This window comes from Carica papaya, chromosome 1, assembly GCF_054855325.1.
Source record: "Carica papaya isolate Zhongbai chromosome 1, ASM5485532v1, whole genome shotgun sequence".
In the NCBI taxonomy this organism is placed as follows: domain Eukaryota; kingdom Viridiplantae; phylum Streptophyta; class Magnoliopsida; order Brassicales; family Caricaceae; genus Carica; species Carica papaya.
The window spans coordinates 15,836,264-15,863,040 of NC_142309.1; the positions used below are offsets into that span (position 1 = coordinate 15,836,264).

A 26,777-nucleotide genomic window follows, 5' to 3' on the forward strand; every position below is an offset into this window, starting at 1 on the left:
TTTATACAATGTTTATATTTTTATTAACTAAAATTATTAAATCCTAAACAATATTTTAGTTTTTCTTTTCAATTTGTATTGGATATACTGAGTTTATGATTGTTTTAGAATGATTTTTTAAATTTGTATTAAAAAATATGTCTAATTATAATTTAATTTATTAATATTAAAAAAGTTCACACGGGATCCAAATGGGAATTGAGGACAGGGATGGTGAATGGGCTAGTTATCACGAGCAAGGATGAGAAAGATCCTATCAAACACTGCATAGAAAAATTTTCATATTATAATTAAATTAAGAGGATGTTATAAGTAATCAAAACTATAACCACATGGATGATTTAAATTTTAAAAAGTTCGGTAGTTAGAAGTTCATATTATACTTTTCAAAATTACAAAAAGAACTGCAAGTCGTATAAGTTTTGAACTTGCAACAAAATTTTTCAAAACTTTTTCAATCTAATTTTTTAAACTAATTTTTTTGGTCTAAGTTTAATTATCTAATTTTATTATAGATTTATTTTTTAAACTTTTTTAATTATCATTCTTTAATTTTTTAAACCTTTTTAATTATCATTCTTTAAACTATTAAACCATAAATATTATAATATATACTTATATATAAAAAACTCCAAATCATAATTATTGAATAAAAAACTTGTTTAACAAAAACTATAGTTTTTTTTTAATTATTGGGCAACTTACAATTTAATTTATGATCTATGAGCCATATTCTAATTTAATTATAAAACAATTTTTATTTTAATTTATCCTTAAATTTATAAAACTATTTCAAAATGTAATTTCTTACTTAATTTTTTTTGATCATTAGTAATACTTTGTCTTGTATAATGTGAGTAACATAAAAAATGTCTTGAAATATAATAGTTCTATAAAATATTAAGAACTAAAAAATAAAAAAAAATACTTATTGTGGAATTATTTTTCTCACTTAGTGTTTATTTCTGTCAATATTTCTTACTTAAACAAAATATTTTAACATTTTTATTAAAGTTAATATTTAATTTTTTTAGCTTTTATATTTTATTAAAAATAAAATATGAATAGAATAAAATAAATTTTTATTTTCTTTTCAATTCCTTTCGAAATGAGAAAATATTTGGTATAAGAAAAAAGAGTTGATGTGTATCATTTTGATTTTTTAAAGAAAAGAATACAACTTATATTTATATTAAATAGAATATATTGAACCAAATCTTATTCATATAAAATTGATTTAAGAAAGGAGAATTGTATGGTTTTATGAAACTATATATTATGATTCGTTCATAATCAATTCTATATCTATTAGAAGTAGTTGATAATTTAAAATTTTTATAATAGTATAAAATTATTGCGATAATAATGAATTTATAAATTTAAAAATTAAATTAGAATAAAAAAATTAATTATAATATAATAAAATAAATGAAAACTGATAAATATGATTTCTTAGCTAGAAAGTATAATAAGAAAAAAAAATTTCATCTCAATAATGTCATATGATTTTATTATTATCATACAATATTATATATTAATAAATCATCTAAAATTCATTCAAGCACGCTTTTTATGATAGTCATGTTTGGATAAAATTGAAGTATTGAAATACAAAGTCTAAATACCACATCCCATCTTCACTTGTCCCTACCATGTGAAGCCTTCCAAATCTGAAAGTATGCAAGCAAATGTTTCATGATGCTGGCTGGTTCGCCTTGACTTCCATCAACATACGGCATTACACCAAGACTATATTTTATTTTGGAAAATCAAAATCAAAGAAAACGCCTGTTCCTGCTCGTAACTCGTAGCTTCCTCTGAATTCCCCGATTTGCGCTCTTTCTCTCTAATCAGCATCAGGCTTGTACAGGTCAATAGAAATGGAACAGCACAACGACATCCACCAAACAGATGACGTCTTCTCGCCTTTCAGCAACAGTAGTCAACAGTCCACTTCTCCTCCCCCGCGATCACCCCGCTTCTTCGACCGCTACTCCTACTCCTCGTCTGAGGACGACGACGACGACGAATGTCAGCCTTCCAATCACTCCATCGAGGCCACCAACAAGCGGCTCGATTACATGATTCAATTTCTAGACCGCAAACTCAGCAGTAGCAGCAATTTCACTGATAAAGGCGACAGCGGTGGAGGCGCCAACCGCTCTTTCCAAGCCGCCAACAGGACCGGTCCTTCCGGCTCGCTCCCAGAGTTCGTCGGCAAAGGCGGAGGAGCCGGGATCTTCAAGGTGCCAGTTCGAGCGGCCGTCCACCCCAATCGGCCCCCCAGCCTGGAGGTGAGGCCGCATCCCCTAAGGGAGACTCAGGTAGGGCGTTTCTTAAGGACGATGGCGACCACCGAGGGTCAATTGTGGGCTGGGAGCGAAATTGGAGGGTTTAGGGTTTGGGACTTCAAGGACTTGTATGTAGGCGGATCAGAAGTGGATGGTTCGGCACCGTATAGGGAGTCCGTGGCAGTGGGATCGCCAGTTATATGCGTAGTGGGAGATGAAGGGAGCGGAGTGGTTTGGAGTGGGCACAAGGATGGAAGGATCAGATGCTGGAAATTGAAAATGGATCACCGGCAGTTAGGTCTCGAAACGTTCAGTGAGTCACTCTCGTGGCAGGCCCATCGCGGGCCGGTTCTCTCCATTGCCATCTCATTTTATGGTCAGTGCGTCTGTGAATTCTGAGTCATTTCTTGTTATTTCTATTAAAAACCATTGCATCGCAATTCTTTAGGTCGTAGTCTGATTTAATTTAGTACGGATGAATCTGATTAAATTAGTTATTGCGTTGAAAAAATTGTAACATAAGGAAATTTGCTACATTGAAAATGTACGAAGGTTTGGCATACTAATAAGGTGTTAATAAGTGAAGCTTCTTCAGCTAGGTTTTTCCCGAGCACAATTGATTTTAACACATGTCTATTTTCTTTTTCTCACTAAAATCTAAATATGAAATTAGTCACATTATTCCTCAATTTCACAACATGATAAAATTCTAGTTTGGAGTGACAATCAAATGTTTTTGAACTAATATTGTCTGTGACTACCTTAATCAAACAATATCTTTTGTTTTTCAAAATGAGGTCATTCATGAGTTTTCCGTGTCTACACTCCACAAAACGACAGAGTGGCACAATAAAAAATTGTCACTTGTTCACTACTGCACATGCCTTCTTGTTTCAAACCATGTATCCAAATACTACCAATGAGAATCACTATTAATTACTACTTATCTTATCAACCAATTACTGTTTAGAATGCTAGATTTCTGCAGTCTTATAGAAGTTCTAGCTCTATTCTTTCTTGAGGTATTATTTAAAAAAAAATAGTCTTTCTTGAGGTATGAGTCACAAATAACCTTATCCCCTTGTATTTTGAGGTGTATTACCTATGTTAATATACATCAATCTCAGAGAGGGAAACTTGACCCTAAGGACATCAAGTGTGTCTTTGTAGATACTCGCCAACACAGAAAGGATACAAATGTTACTATCCATCTACCCAAAAGTTTTATGTATTTGCTGATGTTATTTTTATTAAGATGAAGTCCTTCTTTAGTCAATCTTATCTCAGGGGAATACTATACTAGAAGATAAGGAGGACTCATTTTTTGACGTTCCTCCATTATCGTTAAATTTTATACTCTAAAACAACCATCCCACTAGAAAACGAGAGCCTACAAAATGAGCTTGAATCTCAAGCCTTGCCTACTGAGCTTGAATTGTTAAAGGAGTATGTAATTAATAGTATATTTCCTTTTCTATTATAGAAAATTTGTATATTTAGGGTGTAATATTTAATAAAATACATATACAACCATTCTTCACATGGTATTAGAGTCCTAAGTTAAAAAACTTTAGACTCTTTTAAAAACGTTATTAGGTTTTTATTGTTGAAATAGGAAGTCCTAAAGGGGACCAACCTTCATTGCTGGCCACCACAGATTGGCCATCTCAACCACAAGCTGGTCTTCATAATCGACCTTAGCAACTGGAACCTCACAAGCAGAAGCAGTTAGAAGGAATTGCTCAACTGCCAGCCACCAGAACCACATGCCTGCACCTGGGTAGCCCTATATGGCCAATCTTGCCACAGCTGCGCACCTAATTTTTTCTGTCGAGTGCCCAACCTCTTCGGCCGCACACCACTAGCCGGACCAAGCTGCGACTCATCTTAACCCATGTGTCTCTGTTCAAGTTGCCAAGATCCATGCCGTCGCATTCCTTCTCAGCTGCTCTAGGTGGTGGTTCTATCCAGGGCACACAATTGCTATCCCGTGATTTGTTATTTGGCCTTGTCCTACAATTCTTAAAATATCTCGGAGGTTACATCCTAAAGTATAGAAACAAATTTCTTTATGGGAAACCCTACCTTAAACAATACAATCCACACTGCTTATTGCTTCTTCGGGAAAGACTGCTTGAGTTGGTCGCAATTAATTAAGATCAGTCTCAAAGGAAAAGGAAAGCTTACTACCTCTTCAACACTGAACCAAAAATAGGAGACCTTGACTTTGATGCATGAGATGTGGAAGACTCAATAATTATTGGATGACTTTGGAACTCTTTGTCATAAAAATAAGTAAAATAGTCATGTTCCTATCTACAGTAAAAGAAGTGTAGGATGCAATCATGAAAATCTATTATAAAATCAAAGACGCAACCCATATTTACTACTTGGATATTAAGAGATAGTCCATAAAGTAAGAGACCAGTCCATAAAGTAAGAGAACAGGTTAGTTACTAAATATTGTAACATGTTGAAAGGTTGGTGACATAAATTGGATTAGTACCAGAGTCTTATGATGGACTGTAGTAAGGATGTAGCTCGCCTCAAACAATTTGTAGATAAAGGGTGGGCCTATTAATTTTTCCCCGGACTTCAACAATGAGTTGTTCAAGTAAAGGTCGAAATCTTAGCCAAAGACAAAATACCATCATTGAATGAGGTAATTGCTGTTGTACTAGTAGAAGAGAGTAGGAGAACGATCATGTTAGAATCTAGGTCCGCTAATACCGTAGTACTAATCTATAGAGGCACCAAGCCACACCAATAGACAAAAATAACTAAACCAAGCAGAAAATTTTAGGTCTAATGCCGATAAGATAGATAATCTTTAATTTACTTTTTGTAAGAAATCTAGACACACCAAAGATAAATGTTAGAACCTCCATAGCAAGTCCAACACCTCAAGGGATTGAGGTTACAAGAACACTCTATAGGAATCTCATAGACAGGTCCGTGTGGTCCACTAGAAGGAGGAAGACAAAACTACTAATATTAATAAATTTAAGGCTGAGATAGAATGACTATGAATTAGACTAGATGATCTTGAGAAAGCCACAAATATAGGTATGATGAAACACTTAGGTATGTTTCTTTCTCACATGGTTTCAATGTCTTGGGTGGGTTGTTTGAAAGCTCATGGATATTAAATTCATGGGTCGTTGATCATATGACTAATACTTCTAAATAATTTTATACTTACGTGTCGTGCGCTAGTAATAGAAAATTATCACGACATATGGTTCTCTAAAATCCCTTGCTAGGAAAGGCAATATCAAGCTGAGTCCTATTCTAGTTCTAAAAAATGTATTGCATGTTCCTAAATTATGTATGAACTTTGTGTCAGTGGCTAAATTATCACAAGATTTGAACTGTAAAGTAACATTTTTTTCTTCTCACTTTGGCTTTCGGGATCAAAACTCGAAGAAGATGATTGGTCATACTCATGTTAAAAATGGATTGTACTACCTGGATGCACCTAGTGGATCTCTTTCCACTATTTCTACCAACCTTAACCACAAGCGTTGGCCCTACCCCAAGATACTTGGTCATCCATTCTTTTCAATTTTAAAGGTTAAGTTTCCTCAGTTATTAAAAGTTTTGATTATCACAATTTACATTGTAATGTGTACAAGTTAGCCAAATATAAGCATATACAATTTCCTATTAACAATAAAAGAAGTGTTCTTCCATTTTTTTTAATCCATAGTGATGTTTGGGGCCATCCTACATTTTCAATATTTATCGGGTTCAATAGTTTGTGTCATTTATTGATGATTGTACTAGGATTACATATCTTTTCTTACTCAAATCTAAAACACTGAGTTAGTCACGTAACACTTAGGTTTGCAAAATGATAAAAACCCAACTTGGAATCCATATAAATGATTTCCATTGAAAATGCAAAGGACTTTTTAACCAACACAATCTCCTTTTTCATCAAGAAGGGAGTATTTATGCATCATCATGCATCCATACTCTAATACAAAAAGGAGTGGTGGAAACGTAAGAATAGTCACCTTTTTGTGATCATTAGAGCCTTTCTATTTCAAAATCATATCTTAAAAAAATATTGGCGTTGAAGCCGTCCTTATTGCTACATATATCATTGATCGCTTACCCTCAAGTGTCCTAGAATTCAAAAGTTCTTTAGAAACCCTTTCCAAATTCTATCCGAAACAAAGTGTCACAAACCATTTGTTCCTATGAATTTTTGAGTGTATCATCTATGTTCACATTTTTTCATATCAAAGGGGAAAACTTGATCCCACAACTTAAAATATGTGTTTGTAGGATACTTCTCTTCTCAAAAGCTGTATAAATGTTATTATCTGCCTAAATAAAAATTCTATCTATCTGCGGATTTCACCTTTGTTGAATAAGACATATTTTTCTCAATCTTATCTTCAGGAAGAACCTATAGTAGAAGATAAGAATACTGAGTTCTTTGCCCTACCACCCTTATTACATACTCAACAATTACCACAAGAAAACCCACAGATACCACTAGAGAGCCCAGCTACTCAAGAAACTATACCTGATCTCAGATTCACTCAAGTGTATGTAAATAAAGGGAAGAATCTAAGTTCTAAGTCGAAATAGGTTCAAGAATCTGACACAAATTTTAAGATTGAGGAAAGTCCTGAAATCCTACACAGTTTGATAATAATATATATTGCAATTCGTAAAAGAACTAGGGCATGCACTAAACCCTCACTTTTATTCTATCTTACAATTTGTATTATTTTGATAAATGTCCACAGTTTCATAAAAATTTTATTACAAGTTTGAACACCGAGTCTATCTCTAATACTGTATTTGAGGTGTTATCCTATAAGAAATGGAAAAATACCATGAATGTTGAAATGGAGGTACTAAATAAAAACTATACATGAGAAGTGGTGACTTGCCAAAGGGAAAAAGGGTATGAGTTGCAAGTTGGTATTCACAATAAAATATGAGACAAATATGACAATCGGGAGGTATAAAGTAAGATTGGTAGCAAAAGACTACACCCAAACATATAGGATAAATTATCAAGAGACATTTGCATTGGTAATGAAGATGAATCTAGTGCCGATCGTGCTATCTTTAACTACTTATTTTGATTGGTAACTGCAACAATTTAATATGAAGAATGCATTCTTACATGAAAATCTGTAAAAAAAAATTACATGGAGATCCCACTAGGATTTGAAAGAAGGGGAAGATCACATTAAGTTTGTAAATTGAAAAAGACACTTTATGAACTCAAGCAATAACATAAAACATAGTTTGGTAGATTTGCAAGGATGATGACAGGCTTGGGATACAAGCAAGCTCAAGGAGGCCACACTTTGTTAATCAAGTATTCTAAGATAGGGGGAGTTATCGCTTTTTTAGTATATTAATGACATTATCGTAATAGTAAATGATTTAAAAGAGAAATTGATACTCACATAGTGCCTGACTAGAGAATTTAAAATCAATCAGGTTACTAGTTGAAGTACTTTCTGGGAATTGAAGTAACCCACTCAAAGTCAAGGATTTTCATCTTTTAGTATAAATACATTCATGACCTGTTAAGAGATACAAGTAACTAAAATATAAATAAGGTAGTAATCTTATCAATCTCAATCATAAATTGGAACTGATAAAAAAGAGTACACTGATAGATAAAGAGATATATCAAAGATTGGTTGGGAGATTAATATATCTGTCACAAACAAGACCCAACATCGCTTATGTAATAAGCATTATAAGTTGGTTCATACACAACCCTAAAAAAATACCCATACAGACAACCTATAAAATGTTGTATTACTTAAAAGGTCACTTGAGAAAGGCATTATGATAAGAAAGAATGACAAGTTGCTCTTAGAAGCTTATATGGATGCATGCTACATAGGGTTAATGGAGGACAGAAGATCTATCACGTGTTACTGTACCTTCCTTTGGGTAACATGGTTACATGGAGGAGGAAAAGATAAAATATAGTTGTAAAGTTGAATGCAAATTTAGAATCCGAGTACTAGATCAAGGGGTATGTAAATTATTACAAATAAAGAGAATTTTAGAAGATCTGAAAATCAAGTGGGACAACTCGATGCGCCTATATGTGACAATAAATCGACCATAAACATTATTTATAATTCGATGCAAGATGACAAAACCAAAAATATTAAAGTTGATGGACATTTCATCAAAGAAAAGCTAGATAGTGGCTTAATATTATACCCTATGCATGCTGATTAACTCACAACTTGCAGATGTATTGACTACAGACCTAAGTAATCCAACATTTCAGACTATCATTAGTAAGATTAAGGTGAATAATGTTTATTTTCCAGTTTGAGGGGGAATGTTAAAAGGAGTATGTAATTAAATTAAAGAGTATTAAGGGTAATATGCACCTTATGTAATTGTTAAAAATGATTTCATGTGTATTCTATTAGATATGACAACCTTATATATATATAGGTTTCTCAAAATAGAAAAGGAAATAAACAATTAATTACAATAAATTACAAAAGGATGTAATTTACCGTTATACCCTTTAATCTAATTTACTCTCTCTTTAATAGTAATTAATATACTTAATAGTTTATTTCTTTTCTATTCTATAAAATTTGTATATATAGGATTGTAATCAATAAAATACACATTCAACTATTCTTCAAGGTATACAAGATTCGAGCTTTTTTTAGGAGTACCTAAGAAGCAAAAACTCGGACTCAAAGTCAAAACAAGTACATGAATCCAATTCGGGTGCTTGAAATGAGGTAAGCACTAGAACTCTTTACTCTTTGATCTAAATATACCTATTTCACTTAGAAAAGAGATGAGAGAATACACTAAGCATCCACTCTACCCGATCTTGAACTTTATATCCCTTGACAAATGTTCTTTGTCTCATGAAATTTTTTTGATGACAGTTAAAGAAATAGTATTCATTCCTAATACTCTATATGAGACCTTAACTAGTTGAGAATGAGAAAATGCTAATAAAGTTGAAGTGCATGCTTTGAAAATAGTCAACCATGGGAAGTGGTGAACCTATCCAAAGGAAGGAAACTAGTAGGATGTAAGTGGGTGTTCTCAATAAAATATAAGGCAGGTGAGACAACCAAAATGTATAAAGCAACACTGGTGGTGCAAAAAGGTATACCTAGATCTATATGATAGCTATCAAGAAACATTCGCACAAAGTAGCTAAGATGAGTATAATGTGTATCTTGCTATCTTTAGCTGCTCACTTTGATTCGCAATTGCTATAATTTAATGTGAAGAATATTTTAATTTACAATAAGAGATTTATATAGAAATCCCACTCGGTTTTGCCAGAGGGCGTGATCAAATTAAGACACTCTACAGATTTAAGCAATCATCAGAGTATAGTTTGACAAATTCTGCAAGGATAATGATCGGCTTGAGGCTTACAAAATCCCATTTATTATCTTTGCCAATGCACACTGCCTAACCCATCATAATTTTTCTTCATAAACCATATCCATGTGGTCGAATTGTTTTACCAAAAATGAGCTCATCATTAGCATCCCCCACCTAACGGCAATTATTTTCCTTCAAAGCCCATCATCTTCTTTAAAATGTCACTACAACCATTTCCCTTGAAGAGCCACATTCATCTCAACAAGAGACTTAATTCCCAGCCCTCCTTTATATATCGGTTTCTTCACTTTTTTCTATTTGACTATATGAAATCTCCTTTTGTCGTTGTCATCCACCCAAAGAAAACGATATTAAATGGATTCTATTGTCTTTGCTACCTTCACGGGCATGCTAAGAGTGGATAGATAATAAATGGGTAGGTTAGTGAGTGTGCTCTTAATAAGAGTGAGCTTACTTCTTTTAGCTAGAAATTTTTTCTTCCATCCAGCAAGTTGGCTCTGAATGGAATCAATAACCGGTTCTCATGTATAAAAATCTTTGTATTTAGAGCTCAAGGGGATGCCCAGATAAATGATAGGTAACTTGGCTACTTTGCACCCCATGATGCTAGCAAGGTGGTTCTCTAATTGAGTATTTAATTAATTAACTCTAGTTTAAGAATAGGATAAGATATTATTTTATTAATTATTTGAAAAGTATTTTAATCCTAAGATTAGATTTTTATTAGAGTTTTAATTAAATGCAAGTGATTTTATTTATTTAGAATTTATTTGGTGAAAGATACATAAAAGCCTCATCTTATGTTGTAATTCACAATTCAATTTAGGTGATCAAAAAAAATTATTTAGTTATTTCTAAATTGACTTTGTTAATTTTGAGAGTGTTGTTCAAAAGTGATTGCTTCAACCATCTTGTTGAGACAAAGAATCTTGAATCGACTTTTCGAGTAAGCCGTAACATCTTTTTATTTTTTTTTATTTTCTTTGTTACCTTAATAGCTTTCACTTTATTTATTGTGATTTAAGTAGAGATGATTTAATTTAAGTAATTAAGTTTTTGCATGGTAAGTATAGTGGGTTCATGATCAAAGTGTTTTTGATTCTGGAGCTCATTGCATCATTTGGTACCAGAGGTTAGACACCCAATTAAGCCTACTATCTTCAATTGCTTTGCATATTGTTATTGCATAATTAACAATTAAAACACCTTGTTGCTAATCCGATGTTTTGTATCCCACTTGATCTTATTTTTTTGTTCTTTTAAGTTGGAGTTTGTTTATCAATTAGTGAAAAAAATATTAGAAAATGAAAAATCAAAACCGATTGCACATCATAAGGTAATCTAAAGATTGAGACACTGGCATATTTCCATATGAGGAAGTGTTCCAATATTCCATGGTATCAACCAAATTATTTTCACATTTTTCTAGATTCTTTGTTCTGAAAAGCAATGTTGACGGAGCCACAGATTCAAGGATAAATCTTTTTGAAGAAGCGGGAGATGATGTGATCTTTGAAGGGCCCAAATTAATCCCAGAAGGCAAGTATCGCGAGAGGCAGGAAACCTGTAGAGTTCAGGATTTCCGCAGGATTGATACCCACGAACAAGCGGCAACTCGGGCAAGGTGCAACCCGTAAGTGGCATGCATGCCGCGCACGCACATGACAAGCATGCCGCGAGCGCACATCCATGGCAGCCCGCGCCATACACGCATGTGGTCAATGCCAAGGAAGCGCCTGCGCTTCAAGGGAAGGATCATGGCCATGAAGAGGAGGAAGCTTGTCTTGAAAAGGCTTCCTGTCAGTTTAAAGCCCAAAGAGAGGAGAAGTTCGGTGGACCCAAACAATTTAGATTAGGCTCAGCTTCAAATCCATCCAAGGAAGCACATTAAGACCCACTCAAAGGGAGTTTACACGAGGTAAGGAGGCTCTTAGTCTCGATCCAGAAACCCAAACAAAAGGGGCTCACAAAAGCCCAACCTGAGAGCTCATAAAGGAGTCCAGGGTGCATGAGCCTTTAAAGGCCCAAAGCGGAGCAAGCCCAAGGGCTCTTGGTCAAGAGGGCCTTCAGCTAGAGGAGGTTGCGCAAGCCTGTCACCTTGCACCCATGTGCGGGGCTGCACATGCACAAGAAGGGGAACCTGCACCCGCGGGAATGTCCCACGCATGAGGACAACACTCACCCGCTTCCTTCTCCTTTTGTGATTTAGATTCTTGAGGTTGTTTCCTCTTCAACTTGCAGCAAGGGATGAAGATCAAATCACTAGGACTCTACATGAAGTGAGAAGCGATTGGACGAGTCCTAAAACAAAGCAAACCCACGACAAGACAATCTCGAAGGCTTGCCGGCGTGGGTTGAGTTCTAAAACAAGAAGGGCACTTTTTTCCACTTAATTTTCACATGGATAAATTGCAGCAAGAGGAAGAATTACACTCAAGGAGCAATTCAAGTTCAATTGGCTAAGGAGAGAAAGATTATCTATCTTTAATTATTTTATTGAGTATTTAATTAATTAACTCTAGTTTAAGACTATGATAAGATATTTTTTTTATTAATTATTTGAAAAGTATTTTAGTCCTAAGATTAGATTTTTATTATAGTTTTAATTAAATACAAGTGATTGTATTTATTTAGAATTTATCTGGTGAAAGGTTATATAAATACCTCACCTTATGTTGTAATTTACAATTCATTTGATCAAAAAACTTATTCAGTTGTTTCTAAATTAGCTTTGCTAATTTTGAAAGAGTGTTCTTCATGGAATGTTACTTCAACCATCTTATTGAGTCAGGGAATCTTGAATTGACTTATCGGGTAAGTTATAGTATATTTTCAATTTTTTTTTTTTTTTTTTTTTTTTTTTCAGTTACCTTGATAGTTTTCACTTTATTGATTGTGATTCAAGTAGGGAGGATTTAATTTAGGCAATTAAGTTTGTGTATGCTAAGTATAGTGGATTCATGATCAAAGTTTTCTTGATCCTCGAGCTCCCCGCATTACATAATTAGGTGTTACAATTTTCCAAATATATGTTGATAATATTATTATAATAGGGACGACGAAAAAAAGAAACTGATGTTCAAATAATGTTTGACAAAAGAGTTCAATATCAATGAGTTACAAAATTTGAATTAATTCCTTGGAATTGAACTCACCTACTCAAAGTTAGGAATCTTCATTTTCTAACAAAAATACATTCATGACCTGTTAAAAGATATTAATAAATTAACGTGTAAACCAATTACTACTTCTATCGATTCCAACCATAAACTGGGACTAGGTGGAAGAGGATACGTCGGTAGATAAAGAGAGATATAAAAGATTAGTTGAAAGATTAGTATGCCTATTATACAAGATCGGAGATTGTTTATGCAGTGAGTGTTATAAGTCAGTTCATGTACAATCCTAAGGAGCTGTGCTTATAGACAACTTATAGAGTGCTACATTATCTAAAAGGGGCACTCGGAAAATAGATCATGTTCAAAAAGAATAACATGTTGCTTCTAACTTCTAAAAGTTTATTTGGATGCAGACTATGCAGAGTTAATGGTGGACAGAAGATTTACCATAAATTGCTGTATCTTACTCAAGGGTAACTTTGTCATTTGGAGGAGTAAGAAGTAGAATGTGGTTACAAAGTTGAGGACGTAACTAGAGTTCCAAGCAATAGCCCAAGGATATGTGAGTTATTTGTCTAAAGAGAATGTTAAAAAATCTAAGAATTAAGTGGAATAGTCTCATGCACTTATACTATAACAACAAATTGACAATAAGTATCGTTTGGTATAACATGACAAAATCAAATATATTGAAGTTGATAGACACTTCATCGAAGAGAAATTAGATAGTGGTTTAATATATACTCCATACATTTCTATCGACTCACAACTTACAGACGTATTGACTAAAAGATTAAGTAATCTAGCATTTCAAATTATCATTGGCAAGCTGGGGACAGACAATGTCTATTCCCCAACTTGAAGGGGAATGTTAAAAAGTGTACTATATGTAATTAGGTTAAAGGGTTTTAGAGTAAACTACACCTTATGTAATTAATTGTCTACTTATATTTTTCTATTTTAGAAAATATGTATATATATGACTAATAATAAATGAAACACACACTCAACCATTCTTAATAGTTTTTCTTTAGAATCTTGTTCTTGTGGAACAATGATGAAGACTGATTACAGGGTGCATGTGAATGGTTGAGACTTTAAAGTTAAGAGTACCTCAACTCACAAGAGTCCTTGGAATGCCATTTTGTAGGTTTGATCTTTTCGTTTCTTTTAATCTTTTTGAAAGCAAGTGATTGCTGTCGCACTGTGTCCCCAGAAGATTTTTCAGTTGGTGATCTTTTGCTTGCTAGCCTCCTTTTCTTCGTGCCATTAAGCTCGCATCAGTCCATTTATCAAGCAATTTGATGGACACAACTATGGGAATTTGATTTTTTCTAGGAATTTTATGATCGAGTCTCGTACATGTTTTCTGTGCTTAATATTCTTGAGCCTTTTTTTGTCTCACAACCCAATAGCATAATCTGTATCTTGGATTCTTCAAGTATGGGTCCATCTTACGCCATAATTCAAATTGCCACAATGCGACTCACTCTTCAGAGTTCTAAAGTATCATCAAAGTTTAAAATTTTTCTCTGGACTACTCTTCTGAACAAGTGCAACCCTAATGATTTTCTTACAAGTTCACATACCCAGTCATGTACTTTCCACGGACATCTATGTTTTATGTTTCTGTCCCCAGGATAGAGCATGTTTGTTGAAATTGAGTGTGATAATGCCAAGTAGTTGTATTGCCACTCTGGATAGAAGATTTTGAAGGCCGGACCTAGATTCTATTGCTCTTCATGTTAGCTAGTGTGCATGTTTAGAAAGTATCATGTTCAGAAGGTAAGAACTGTTGAAAGAAGATATTCTGATTTATATAGATACCAGTTTTATTGAAAATTTTAATGTCATAAAGAAAAAGCTTTAAATGGAAATCTTTGCAAAACAGGTCTTTTTATCATTTTCTGTTACCTTTGGTGGAGAACAGAAACCACTTATCACATTTATGGTAATTTGTTTTCTTCAGCTCATGTAGTTTCTCTTTGATTCAGGAGATCTCTGGTCAGGCTCGGAGGGTGGTAGTATCAAAATATGGCCATGGGAAGCAATTGAGAAATCATTCTCTTTCACAATGGAGGAAAGGCACATGGCTGCTTTAGTAGTGGAGAGATCATATATTGACCTTAGGAGTCAGCTTTCCTTAAACGGCTTTAGCAATATATTAGCTTCAGATATTAAGTTCTTGCTATCTGATCATTCTAGAGCAAAAATGTGGAGTGCTGGTTATGTATCATTTGCATTGTGGTATATATTCCTAAACTTCAAGTATTTCATGCTTTTTGTTGATTTTACTACATATTATCCAACATGTCATCTGTGACTAATTTCATTTGTACAAAGTACTAGTATCTGTAAACTAAATCCTAGTTTACGACTGTTTTTCCATATCTTGTGTGTATGGAAGTAGTTATCTTTATTTTTATCATTAAAAATCTTAAATCTAGATTTCTGTTTCATTGACTGCATTAGAGCTGTCTAAGATGTCAATCAAAAAATTACAGGGAGGCTCGTACGCGGGAGTTGCTCAAAGTTTTCAATATAGATGGTCAGGTTGAGAATAGAGTGGATATGTCATTAGCAACAGATTTTTCAATTGATGATGAGATGAAGATGAAGGTTGTTACAAGTTCCAAGAAAGAGAGAACACAGACTTCCTTTGGTTTCTTTCAGCGCTCACGTAATGCTATCATGGGAGCAGCTGATGCTGTTCGTCGAGTTGCAGCAAAAGGGGGACTTGGTGATGATAATCGGAGAACTGAGGCACTAGTGGTAACAATTGATGGAATGATCTGGGCTGGTTGTGCAAATGGTTTACTTGTACAGTGGGATGGAAATGGCAATCGTTTACAAGATTTTCAGTACCAGCCTGCTGGTATTCTATGCTTATGTACATGCGGGACCCGAATATGGGTGGGTTATGTCAATGGTAATGTCCATGTACTGGATCTTGAGGGTAATCTGCTTGGACAATGGGTGGCTCACAGCAGTCCAGTAATAAAAATGGTTTTTGGGGCTGGTTATATTTTCTCCCTTGCAAATCATGGTGGCATACGGGGATGGTGTATCACATCTCTTGGACCCCTTGATAGTGTATTACGCTCAGAGTTAGCTGGCAAAGAATTTCTGTATACAAGAATAGAGAATTTGAAAATTCTGACAGGTACATGGAATGTTGGTCAAGGGCGAGCGTCTTCTGACTCGCTTATATTATGGTTAGGTTCTGCTGCCTCAGAAGTTGGAATTGTTGTTGTTGGTTTGCAAGAAGTTGAGATGGGTGCTGGTTTCCTTGCAGTATCTGCAGCAAAAGAAACTGTAAGCTACCTTCTCAACTTTCTGAGTAAGCATTTTGACATAATTGCAAGTTAAGAGGCTATTCTTCTAGTTGTTTTGACTCAAATAAGTATCCACTAGGGATGTGAACACTTATGTCTGAAGCAATGACTTGGTGAGGAGCGTTGGGAAGGTGAAAGACAGCTTATAGAATGCATTTGGGAAGGGACTATGACTGATTAGGGCATCAGAAGCTTTGGACAGGGTTTTTAGTTTTGATATTTTGTCATGCCAGGCTTGTCATCATAAGTGTTTAATTTTTTCTCTTCCGTGATTTGACTCATTTTGTCTGCTTCTTCATCCTATTTAGCATGAATGAAAAGAAAGTTAAACAGGAAAATTGAAGAAGGAACAGAACTCCACTTTAGAAGTAAACCCATCTCATATTTGACTGTAGAAATGAGTGGAGCAGAATTTTGAGTGTGTGAATAAACTGCTTGTTGTCTTTTAAGTACGGTTATTGTGCTTTACCTTTCCCTTGTGTTTGCATTTTGAACTCTTAGGTAGGACTTGAGGGGAGTTCAGTTGGGCAGTGGTGGCTGGATATGGTAGGAAAAACATTGGATGAGGGGTCATCATTTCAGCGCGTGGGTTCTAGGCAGTTGGCTGGCTTGCTCATTGCCGTCTGGTAAGTATCTATACTTGGAAGATCTAGGACGTGTTTTGGTTATCTCTTAAAGAAAAGAAAAAAAGAAACTTAGTATTGCTACCATTAGTTTATACTTACATGATTGCATCTATAGATGAAACTTTTTTTCTTTTTGAAATAATCTATAGCCTAAACATTCACATTGATGTTTTCTACATCTCATTTAAATCAGTCCTTTCTGCTTTCATTTGATTTCTCCAACCTTTTAGGGAATGCAAAATTGAGAGATGTGTAGGATGATTTCTTTGACTAAATTTTAAGAATTAACCTACACTTACAAAAAAGGGAAATTCTTAGGCACCTTCTCCTAGTTGAAGATATTGGTACCTCATCAAATGCGTTTTATTTTCGTTACTTTGTGGCTCTCTTTTGTGTCGACTTTGGTAACTATTAGAATATTATAGAATATTCTCTATGTATAATAATATGATTATCTTTCTAAATATGTAAACGTTATTAGGAAGAAAATAATTAGGGTAATTTATGTTGGTTATTATATATGAATCCATCTACATGTATATATATATCTACTTCTCATTTCAATAATAACATAGGAATTATTCAGTATTTTTCTTTTCTAACCATTTACATGATATCAGAGCTAGAGTTTTAGGGATCAAATCACATCAGACCAAAAGAAGGGTTGAACAACCCATTCCCGGCGTCGGAGGAAGACAACCACCTATCTCTAACGAGTTCAAAGTGCGGCTAGCACAGTGGTGCATGCGGGAGAAGCAGAGGAAGCAGTTCGCATGGCGGTTTGAGGTTGCGTGTTGCGGGATTGTTGGAGGAGAGCATTCTCGTTTGTTTTGGGTTCCTGTTCGAGGATAGAAGCAACAGAGGAGTAGGTCGGCCGGTTATGTGCACGAAACCAGAAGGCCGAAGAGGGAAAAGGCGCGGCGGAGTAGATCGCGCGATAGCAAGCGATTCTCTATTCTTCGGCATGATTTGAGGCGTTTCTTGCGAGCACCATTCCGGATTAGGGCCGACATTGAAGTTCTGTGGTGATTTCTAGCCGAAAGGAGACTGTTTGGGCTTTCAAGCGGCGGTGCGTGTAACTTCAGCGGCGGCGCGTGGACTCTAGTGGTTGGCAGTGAGGTCCTGGTAGGGTTATTGATATCCGTGCGTGAAAAAGTATCTATTTTCTCAGGTTTTCTGGTATGCTTGCAGTGTTTTGCGGGTATCTCAGATTGTTGTGATTGGGTATTCTGAGTGACATTTTTTTGTAATTTTGAATTAAAATGAATGATAATATTGCCTGTTATTACTGCTGTGAATAAGAGCATATAAAGCGATACTGTAAGAAATTGCAGAATCACAATCGGAGGACACAAACCGTTAATATTCTTGCTGCTACTGTTAGTTTATTTTCTGAGAGAACTGTTATGATTTCAACTGATGAGTGTACTAAGTTCACTCTGTATCAGGAATCTTTAAATAAATTTTCTACTCTTGCTAAATTAGAGAAAAAATGTCTTATTTTCTTATCAAACAGATGAGTGATTGATTTTAGTGCTACAGATCACATGACAGATAATTCTAATATTTTTTTTAGTTTTCGACCACACAAAGTACTTTTTCCTGTGACTATTAATGATGGGTCGACATATAATATTGTGGATTCAGGGACCATAAAATCAACGTCATCTATTACTCTGTCATTTGTATCAAGTCTAAGTAAACTTGCCTTCAATCTGATTTTTGTGAGTAAGTTTACTAAAGATTTGAATTGTTTTATTACATTTTTTCTTGATCATTGTGTTCTTCAAGATCTTATGCGAAGCAGATTATTGGTAAAGAAAATATATCAGATGGTCTTTACATTCTTGATACTTGGGTACTTCGATTAGTTGTCTGCTCTAGTATTATCTCTCAATTTGAAACACATTGTCAATTGGGACATTCATCTCTACTTGTGTTGAAAAGTTATATCTTCAATTTCATGATGTATCATCACTGGATTGTGAGTCATGTCAGTTTGCAAAACATCACCATAGTCCATCAGGTCCAATGGTCAATACACAAGTTAAATCTGGTTTTGAGTTAGTTCATTATGATGTTTGGGGTCCCTATCCTGTTCCGTCTAAAACTGGGTTTAAGTATTTCGTTACCTTTATTGATGACTTTTCTCACATGACTTGCATATATTTTATGAGAAATCGTTCGAAAGTATTTTCTCACTTTTGTGCTTTCTGTGCTGAAATCAAGATATAATTCAATGTTTCTGTGCATATATTGAAGAGTGATAATGCCAAAGAATATATGTCAGATTCATTTCAGAACTATATGACTCAACACGAGATCCTTTTAATACACCATCTCAAAATGGGGTCGATGAGAGGAAGAACATATATTTAATTGAGACAGCTTGAGACTTTTTGTTCCAAACACAAGTTCCTAAGCAATTCTCGGCTGATGCCGTTTGTACAACCTGTTTTTTAATTAATCATATGCCATTACAGTGCTTGATGGGGATGTTCTTTATAGTGTCTTTTTTCGAACAAGTCTTTGTTTGCGGTGCAATTTAAGATATTTGGTAGCGCATGTTTTGTTCGAGATGTGCGATCTACTATGACAAAATTAGACCCAAAAGCCTTAAAGTGTGTTTTTTTGGGGTATTTTCGCCTCTAGAAAAGATACAGGTGCTACTCTCCAGATCTCAATAAATATTTGGTATCAACTGATGTGGTTTTTTCAGAAAATATGCCGTTCTTTTCCTTATCGTCCAAGTTTACAAGTTCGGAGGCGGACAACGAGTGCCTCATTTATAGCTTTACACCAGGTGCTTTTACTAAGTAAACAAATAAAAGTACTCCTTCAGATGATGTGCCTCCAGCTCTACTCAAATAAGTTGATGATAGTGTTCGTGTGCCTCTGACCCAAGTACTACCACTAATTATTCATGTTTATTCCAGAAGACAACAAATTGATGATACATGTCCTGCACCAGATCCGTCGTCATTTGATTTTCCTGTACAGGATCTTGATCTTCCCATTGATCTTTGTAAAGGTAAATGTTAGTGCACCATTCCTACATCAACTTCTCTCATTGCTAATTTTATATCATATGACCATCTGTCTCATTCGTTTAGTACTTTACTTGCTTTTATAGATTCAACTTCTAGACCTAAGACAGTTCAGGAGACTCTAAATTACCCTGCTTGGTGTAATGCTATGTTTGAGAAGATAAATGCTCTTGATGATAATCATACTTGGGATTTGGTAGATTTATTTAAAGGAAAAAATACTGTGGGATACAAATGGGTATTGCAATCAAAGTGAATCCAAATGGCTCTGTGACAAGACTTAAAGCTCGACTGGTAGCGAAAGGCTATGCTCAAACTTATGGGATAGATTATTTTGATACATTTTCTCTAGTGGCCAAACTTACCTTTGTCTTCATATGTATATGGAGCAAGCGCCTGAGTTTATTGCTCAGGGGGAGTACGGAAAAGTTTGTCATTTGAATAAATCTTTGTATGGTCTGAAGTAGAGTCCCCGTACGTGGTTTGGTAAGTTTAGTGAAGTAGTATGTGAATTCGAATTGAAGAAGAGTAAGTGTGATGATTCAGTATTCTATAGACAATCAACAGATAATATTATACTTCTTGTTGTTTATGTTGATGATTTTGTGATTACAGGAGATGACCATGTAGGAATATCCTCTCTCAAGTCATTCTTGCATATCAAGTTCAATACCAAAGACTTGAGATAATTAAAATACTTTTTGGAGGTTGAAGTAACAAGAAGTAAGGAAGATATTTTGTTATCTCTGAGAAAGTACGTACTTGATCTACTTGCAGAAACAGAAAAGTTGGGAGCTAAGTCATGCAGTACACTAATAGTACAAAATGTATATCTTACTAAAGATGATAGTGATCCTCTTGATGACCTAAAGAAATACAGGCAATTTGTTGGGAAATTAAATTATCTTATTGTGACTCGTTCAAATATTGCATATCTTGTCAGTGTTGTTAACTAGTTTATGTTGGTACCTACAGTTAAATATTGGGAGGTTTTGGAACAGATTTTGTGCCATTTAAAAGGTGCCCCACGTCTCGGCATAGTATTCAGAAATTAGGGGCATACTCACATTAAATGTTTTACAGATGCTGATTGGACTGGATCTAAGATTAATAGGAGGTCTATTATGAGTTATTGTGTTTTTGTTAGTTGGAATTTCGTATCATGGAAAAGTAAGAAGCAAACAGTTGTATCTCGCACAAGCGCAGAGTCCGAATATAGAGATATGGCCTAGTTCACATGCAAAATCTTATGGATACATCATCTATTAGATGAAGTGGGTTTGAAGCCCACATTTCCTGCAAAACTCTTGTGCGATAATCAGACTGTACTTCATATTGTCTCAAATCCTGTGTATCATAAGAGAATCAAATATATTAAGGTTGATTGTCACTTCATCCGAGAGAAAATTCAATAAACTTTTATATATACTGATTATGTGAAGACATGAGAATAATTTGGTGATATATTCATAAAGTTTATGAATGGAATACGGATTGAATATATTCGGAACAAGTTGGACATGATTAATATCTATGTTCCAACTTGAGAGAGAGTATTAGAATATTATAAAATATTCTCTATACATAATAATATGATTATTTTTATAAATATGTTAACGTAATTAAAAAGTACATAATTAGGATAATTTTTGTTGGTTACCATATATGAATCCGTTTACATGTATATATATCCCTACTTCTCATTTCAATAATAACACAAGAATTATTCAGTATTTTTCTTTTCTAACCCTTTATAGTAACAAATGATAGTCAAGATGATAGCAAATTCTAAACAAAATGAGAACGAAATATAGTAAATTGGTAATTAGAAATAGCATAATGTGACTCAAAAAATCAAAGCAGGTGGTTGGCCTGAAGTCCACAGCCAAACAAACCAGGTTTGACGGCCCAAAAAAGGGAAGCATTGGAGACATTCAGTTGGGTTTGAGGTCCAGGAAAAGCTGTGAGGTGCAGCTACAGAAGCAGCTTCCGCAGCCTCAAAGTCATCGTGCAGAGACACAGATGGCTTAGTGAAGAACAACCGGCTGAAATCAGTAGTGGTTCGGCTCATATCGAGAGGCACAGAATGAGAGAAAACTGGTAAGAGTGGCTCTGGATCTGAAGAAGATAATTTGAAGTCCAGACGACTTCAGGAAGAGGGTAGTAAAAATGGTGGCGAACTAGAAGATCTCTGCTTATAGTCTGAGAAAACAAAGATGTACATAAACCTAGAATATGAGGTTGCTGAGAAAGAGGAGGAAGGGAAGAATGTAGACTAAATTGAAACAGTTAGCTCATTTGACTTTCTGGAAGTGGAGGAAAGTGATTCAGTTATTGGCAGAAGCAGTGGAAAATCAAAGTTCGGAGGAGGCAAGTCTGAAGAGGAGGCAGGATGAAATGTGGAGGCATTTCGGTTCTTATTCAATGGCCAAGAAATGGAGGAAGAGCTCATTGGGGAAAGAATGAAACAACAGTCATTAGAAAATGAATCTGTGACTGGCGGAAATTGGGTATTCCAAATCACATTATAATTATTTCAGATCTCCCAGTAGAGAGCTTGCCAAAAATGTTTTATCCTCTTTGATTGGCAATAGAAAGATTTGGTGCACTTTGGTGATGGCATCTTATTACTACTCTGTGGACGCAAATCTAGAAATCACTTCTAGAGCTCCAAAGAACTTGGTAATGTGCAAAAGCACCTCAACATTAAACCCAAGTTTGATTAAATTTGAACAAGGAAATCCCAGGAGATGGGCTTAAAAAGAACAAAATAAAATAGCTCTTATTTGTGCAAAACCTGATGCAGTGCTCATACAGGAACAAAGAGAGAGGCGATAGATGTAGGGCTGGTTCGAAGTGGTTGGGAAGTGGGTTCAAATAGTGGATGGTGCTCCTTGGGGCCTTGGGAGGACGATTAATAATTCTGGATACTAGGAGTGCAAATAGCCATGGTAGAGGGTGTATTTTCCTTGTCAATGTTGTTGAACTAAAAGGGAAAGGGAGTTAGTGGTTTACATATGTCTATGGTCTCATAAGACCTAGAATTACATTAGGTCTTTTTTTGGAAAGAACTGTCATATCTAGCAGGGTTCTGTGATTCATTATCGTATTCAGAGGGCGATTTCAGTGTGTATAGGTTTCTAGATGAGAGAATGGGTGGAACACGAGTAACGACATCAATGAGGAGTTTTAATGAATTTACATGTGTCTATGGTCTCATAAGACCTAGAATTACATTAGGTCTTTTTTTGGAAAGAACTGTCATATCTAGCCCCTTTCTGTGATTCAATATGGTATTCAGAGGGCGAGTTCAGTGTGTATAGGTTTCTAGATGAGAGAATGGGTGGAACACGAGTAACGACATCAATGAGGAGTTTTAATGAATTTACATGTGTCTATGCTCCCATAAGACCTAGAATTACAATAGGTCTTTTATCGGAAAGAACTGTCATATCTAGCAGGGTTCTGTGATTCAGTATGCTATTTAGGGGGCGATTGCAGTGTGTATAGGTTTCTAGATGAGAGAATGGGTGGGACACGAGTAACGGCATCAATGAGGAGTTTTAATGAATTTATCTAGGAATGTGCTTTTGTTGGTGAATGCACAGTATAGTCAGTCAGTAAATCGTGTAGGGATATAGACTAAATCATACAGGGGGATACTCATCACGCATAGATTGCTTTTTGGTCTCTACTTGCTTGGAGGGTAGGTTTGGGAGCCTATTTAGGAGCTGCTTCCACGTCCTATGTCAGACCTTTTTTCCATTATTCTAGAATCCTAACGTGTATGTTGGGGCCAAACACCCATTTCGATTTGAAAATCTATGGTTATAACACCTATTCTAAATCTGTATTTAGCACCCAATTGTCTTATCTGGCACCTGAGATGTCACAGATATGGCCAATTGAAAAAGATTTTGACAAATACCTGAATTTTGAAATTGGCAAAAAACTAATACCAAGAACCTATCAATTTGTGAGCATGTTGGATCTAGTCTCTGATTAGTTCAGGTTCATTTGCCTCCTGTAAAAGGTAAATCCATTAAACCATGCCTATCAATTATCCCTTATATTCATTAGCACAAGCCTCGAGAAGTTTCCCTATTCCTTTCATGTTTATGTAAGACCATATTAAAATCCCCACTTACCACCCACGGGACTTTCATTTTTGTTTATTTTCTTCTAATCCTTCCAAAGCAAGTCTCTCTCACTCCCTTCTCCTCTACTGTAGATTTCAATAGGCATCCATTTCCTCCTGAAGATTTTAGGGAAAGAAGGTGAAGATTTTTGAGAGGAGAAGAATAAGAAGGGTGCCATTATATAGGCACCTGATACCTGAAAAATATCCTAACAGAATGAAGAAAAAGGAATATTGTGGTAGCGGACATCCCCACCTGGCCACAACAAATTCACACAAAATTACTAAACTACCCTTTCATGATTTTCTACACTCAATTTATGTTACATAAATATTGAGTAATCCAAGATTGGATACCATATTATTAAACATCTCTTTTGGTAGTGCCTTTGTGAGTATATCTGCAGTTTGTTGACTGGTTGGAACATATAGTAGTGTTATGGCCTGGTCTTCAATTTTCTCTCTGATGAAGTGTCGATCAATCTCAACATGCTTGGTTCTGTCATGGTACACAATATTTTTTGTCATGCTAATGGTTGATTGATTATCACACCAGAGTTTCATAGGGATAGGAACTGAGAATCTTAATTCAAGTAGTATATTTTTCAGCCATACTCCTTCACGTATCCCATGAGCAAGTGATCGTAATTCAGCTTCAGCACTGCTTCTTGATACAACAGATTGTTTCTTGCTACACCAAGTGAGTAGATTGCCCCATACATATGTACAATAACCAGATGTGGATCTCCTATCAGTTACTGATCTTGCCCAGTCTGCATTAGTAAAAATTTCAATGTCCCTGTTCATTATTCTTTGAAAGAATAATCCTTATCCTGGTATCATTTTTAGGTATCTCAGAAAATCCGGTATACTGCACTTATGTGTTCTTCAGTAGATTGAACTACTTGAGAGTATAAAGTGTCTTTTTTAGTTTATACACTTTTTGCGGGTTCATTTCAAGATCTGGTGGAACTTCCATATACGCCTCTTCTTCTAGGTCGCCATTGAGAAAAACATTATTTACATCAAGTTGATAAAAAGGCCAATCAATATTTGAGGCTAATGAGAATAGTACCCGGATAGTGTTGTACTTGGCAACTGGGGCAAATGTTTTCTGATAATTAATCCCATAGGACTAAGTAAAACCTTTAGTAACAAGGCGGGCTTTGTGCCGATTCACACTTCCATCTAGATTTTACTTTGTAGTGAAGATCTATTTGCATCCTACTGGGGTTTTTCCTGAAGGCAGTTCAGTTAACTCTCATGTCCCATTCTTTTCAAGTGCTTTGATTTCCTCTTGGATTGCAGCTTTCCATTCTGGAAACTTGAGTGTTTCATGAATTGTTTTTGGTTCCATGGTGTTGCTATCTAGTTTACTCACAAGTGCATGATATGTTGAAAACAGTTTATCATATGAGACATAATCCTGTATGGGATGCATGATGTAAGAACGAACACCTTTTTCTAAAACAATAGGTAATTCGGTATCAATATCAGTTGATGAGTTAGAGATTTCATTACCTGTTGTATTTTGAGTGCCTAGTCCAAGAGTTGATTCATGACAATGCGTAGTTGGTTCAGATACTTTACCATCTTGAGTCTTATTCCTTCTAGTGTAGACACGTAACTCACTCTTTGCAGGTAATGTGCTATCAGTTTCTGTGACAAGTTCATAATCTTTTGTAGTTTCAGGGACTGGTTCAATTGTTGGAGAAAGTGTATTTGTCAAAGAGGTATGTAGAGGAGGTGTGTTCACATCCCACAATTGATATTTTTGAGTGAAATTCTTCACCAGAATATCAAGAATGGGATAAAAGGGTTGGTTTTCAAAAAAATGTTATATCCATAGTGTTGTAAAACCGACGGCTACCTGGGAAAAAATATTTGTATCATTTATGATTTGATGAGTATCTAACAAATACATATTTAAGGGTCCTTGGGTCTAGTTTCCCCCTGAGATGAGCATGGATGTGAACATAAGTAGAGCAATCAAAGACTTTAAATGGGACTGTGTTTAGAACGTGAGATTTAGGGAAGGCTTGAAGGAGAGTTTCATAGGTAGTTTTAAGTTTGAGTATACAGGAAGATATCCTGTTGATCAAGTAGGTGGTGGTGAGGGTAGCCTTTTTCCAAAAATATTTGGGAACATGTGTAATAAACATAGGTGATCGAGCAACTTCAAGAATATGTTTATTTTTTCGTTCGGTTATACCATTTTGTTGTGGTTTTGAATCATAGTGTTGAATTTCTGTAATATTTGACCCACTTCAGATTTTTCTTTCATAAGTAAGACTCAGGTAATTTTAGTGTGATAATCAATAAAAGATACAAATCATTTTGTACCAGTAATGTTATTTACCTGTGATGGTTCCCATACATCACTATGGATTAATACAAAAGGCTTTGAGGGTTTATATGCCAAACTTGGAAAAGAATTTATAATATATTTAGAGAATTAACATACTTCACGTTGAAATAAGAGCGGATTTTTATTTCTGAATAAAGCAGGAAACAGTTGTTTCAAATACAAAATGTTTGAGTGTCCTAATCGGCATTGGCATAATATGATAAAGTGGTCATCATTTGAACATCCTACAGAAACTAAATTAACACATACTGCATTTGAAGTTTGTCCATTTGAAGGAAGTGTTTTAACTGGTAGAAGGTATAGTCCTGACTCCAACCTACCATTGCCAATCGTATTTCCCGAGGCCAAGTCCTGAAATACACAAAGATCAGTATCAAATTTAACAACACAGTTCAGATTCCTAGATAGTTTGCTCACAGATAACAGATTGCAATCCAAATTGAATACATAGAGAACTGAATGTA

The 26,777-nt window shown here is 35.1% G+C and overlaps 1 protein-coding gene across 4 annotated transcripts in view; it reads left to right on the forward strand.

Moving 5' to 3' along the window:
* Window positions 1-1,674: 1,674 nt before the first annotated feature.
* FRA3 (Endonuclease/exonuclease/phosphatase family protein) overlaps window positions 1,675-26,777 on the forward strand; it is a 43,425-nt gene continuing 18,322 nt past the window's right edge. Inside the window, exons 1-5 of one of the 4 annotated variants that reach the window (XM_088220494.1) lie at window positions 2,530-2,667; window positions 8,952-9,052; window positions 14,794-15,046; window positions 15,304-16,114; window positions 16,636-16,760. In XM_088220494.1, coding sequence (XP_088076620.1) covers window positions 14,874-15,046; window positions 15,304-16,114; window positions 16,636-16,760 — 1,109 coding nt within the window. In that variant the 5' untranslated portion in view covers window positions 2,530-2,667; window positions 8,952-9,052; window positions 14,794-14,873. Of the gene's footprint in view, window positions 2,668-8,951; window positions 9,053-14,793; window positions 15,047-15,303; window positions 16,115-16,635; window positions 16,761-26,777 lie in introns of all 4 variants that reach the window. The other 3 variants (XM_088220486.1, XM_088220491.1, XM_022037993.2) reach the window with 3 other exon arrangements.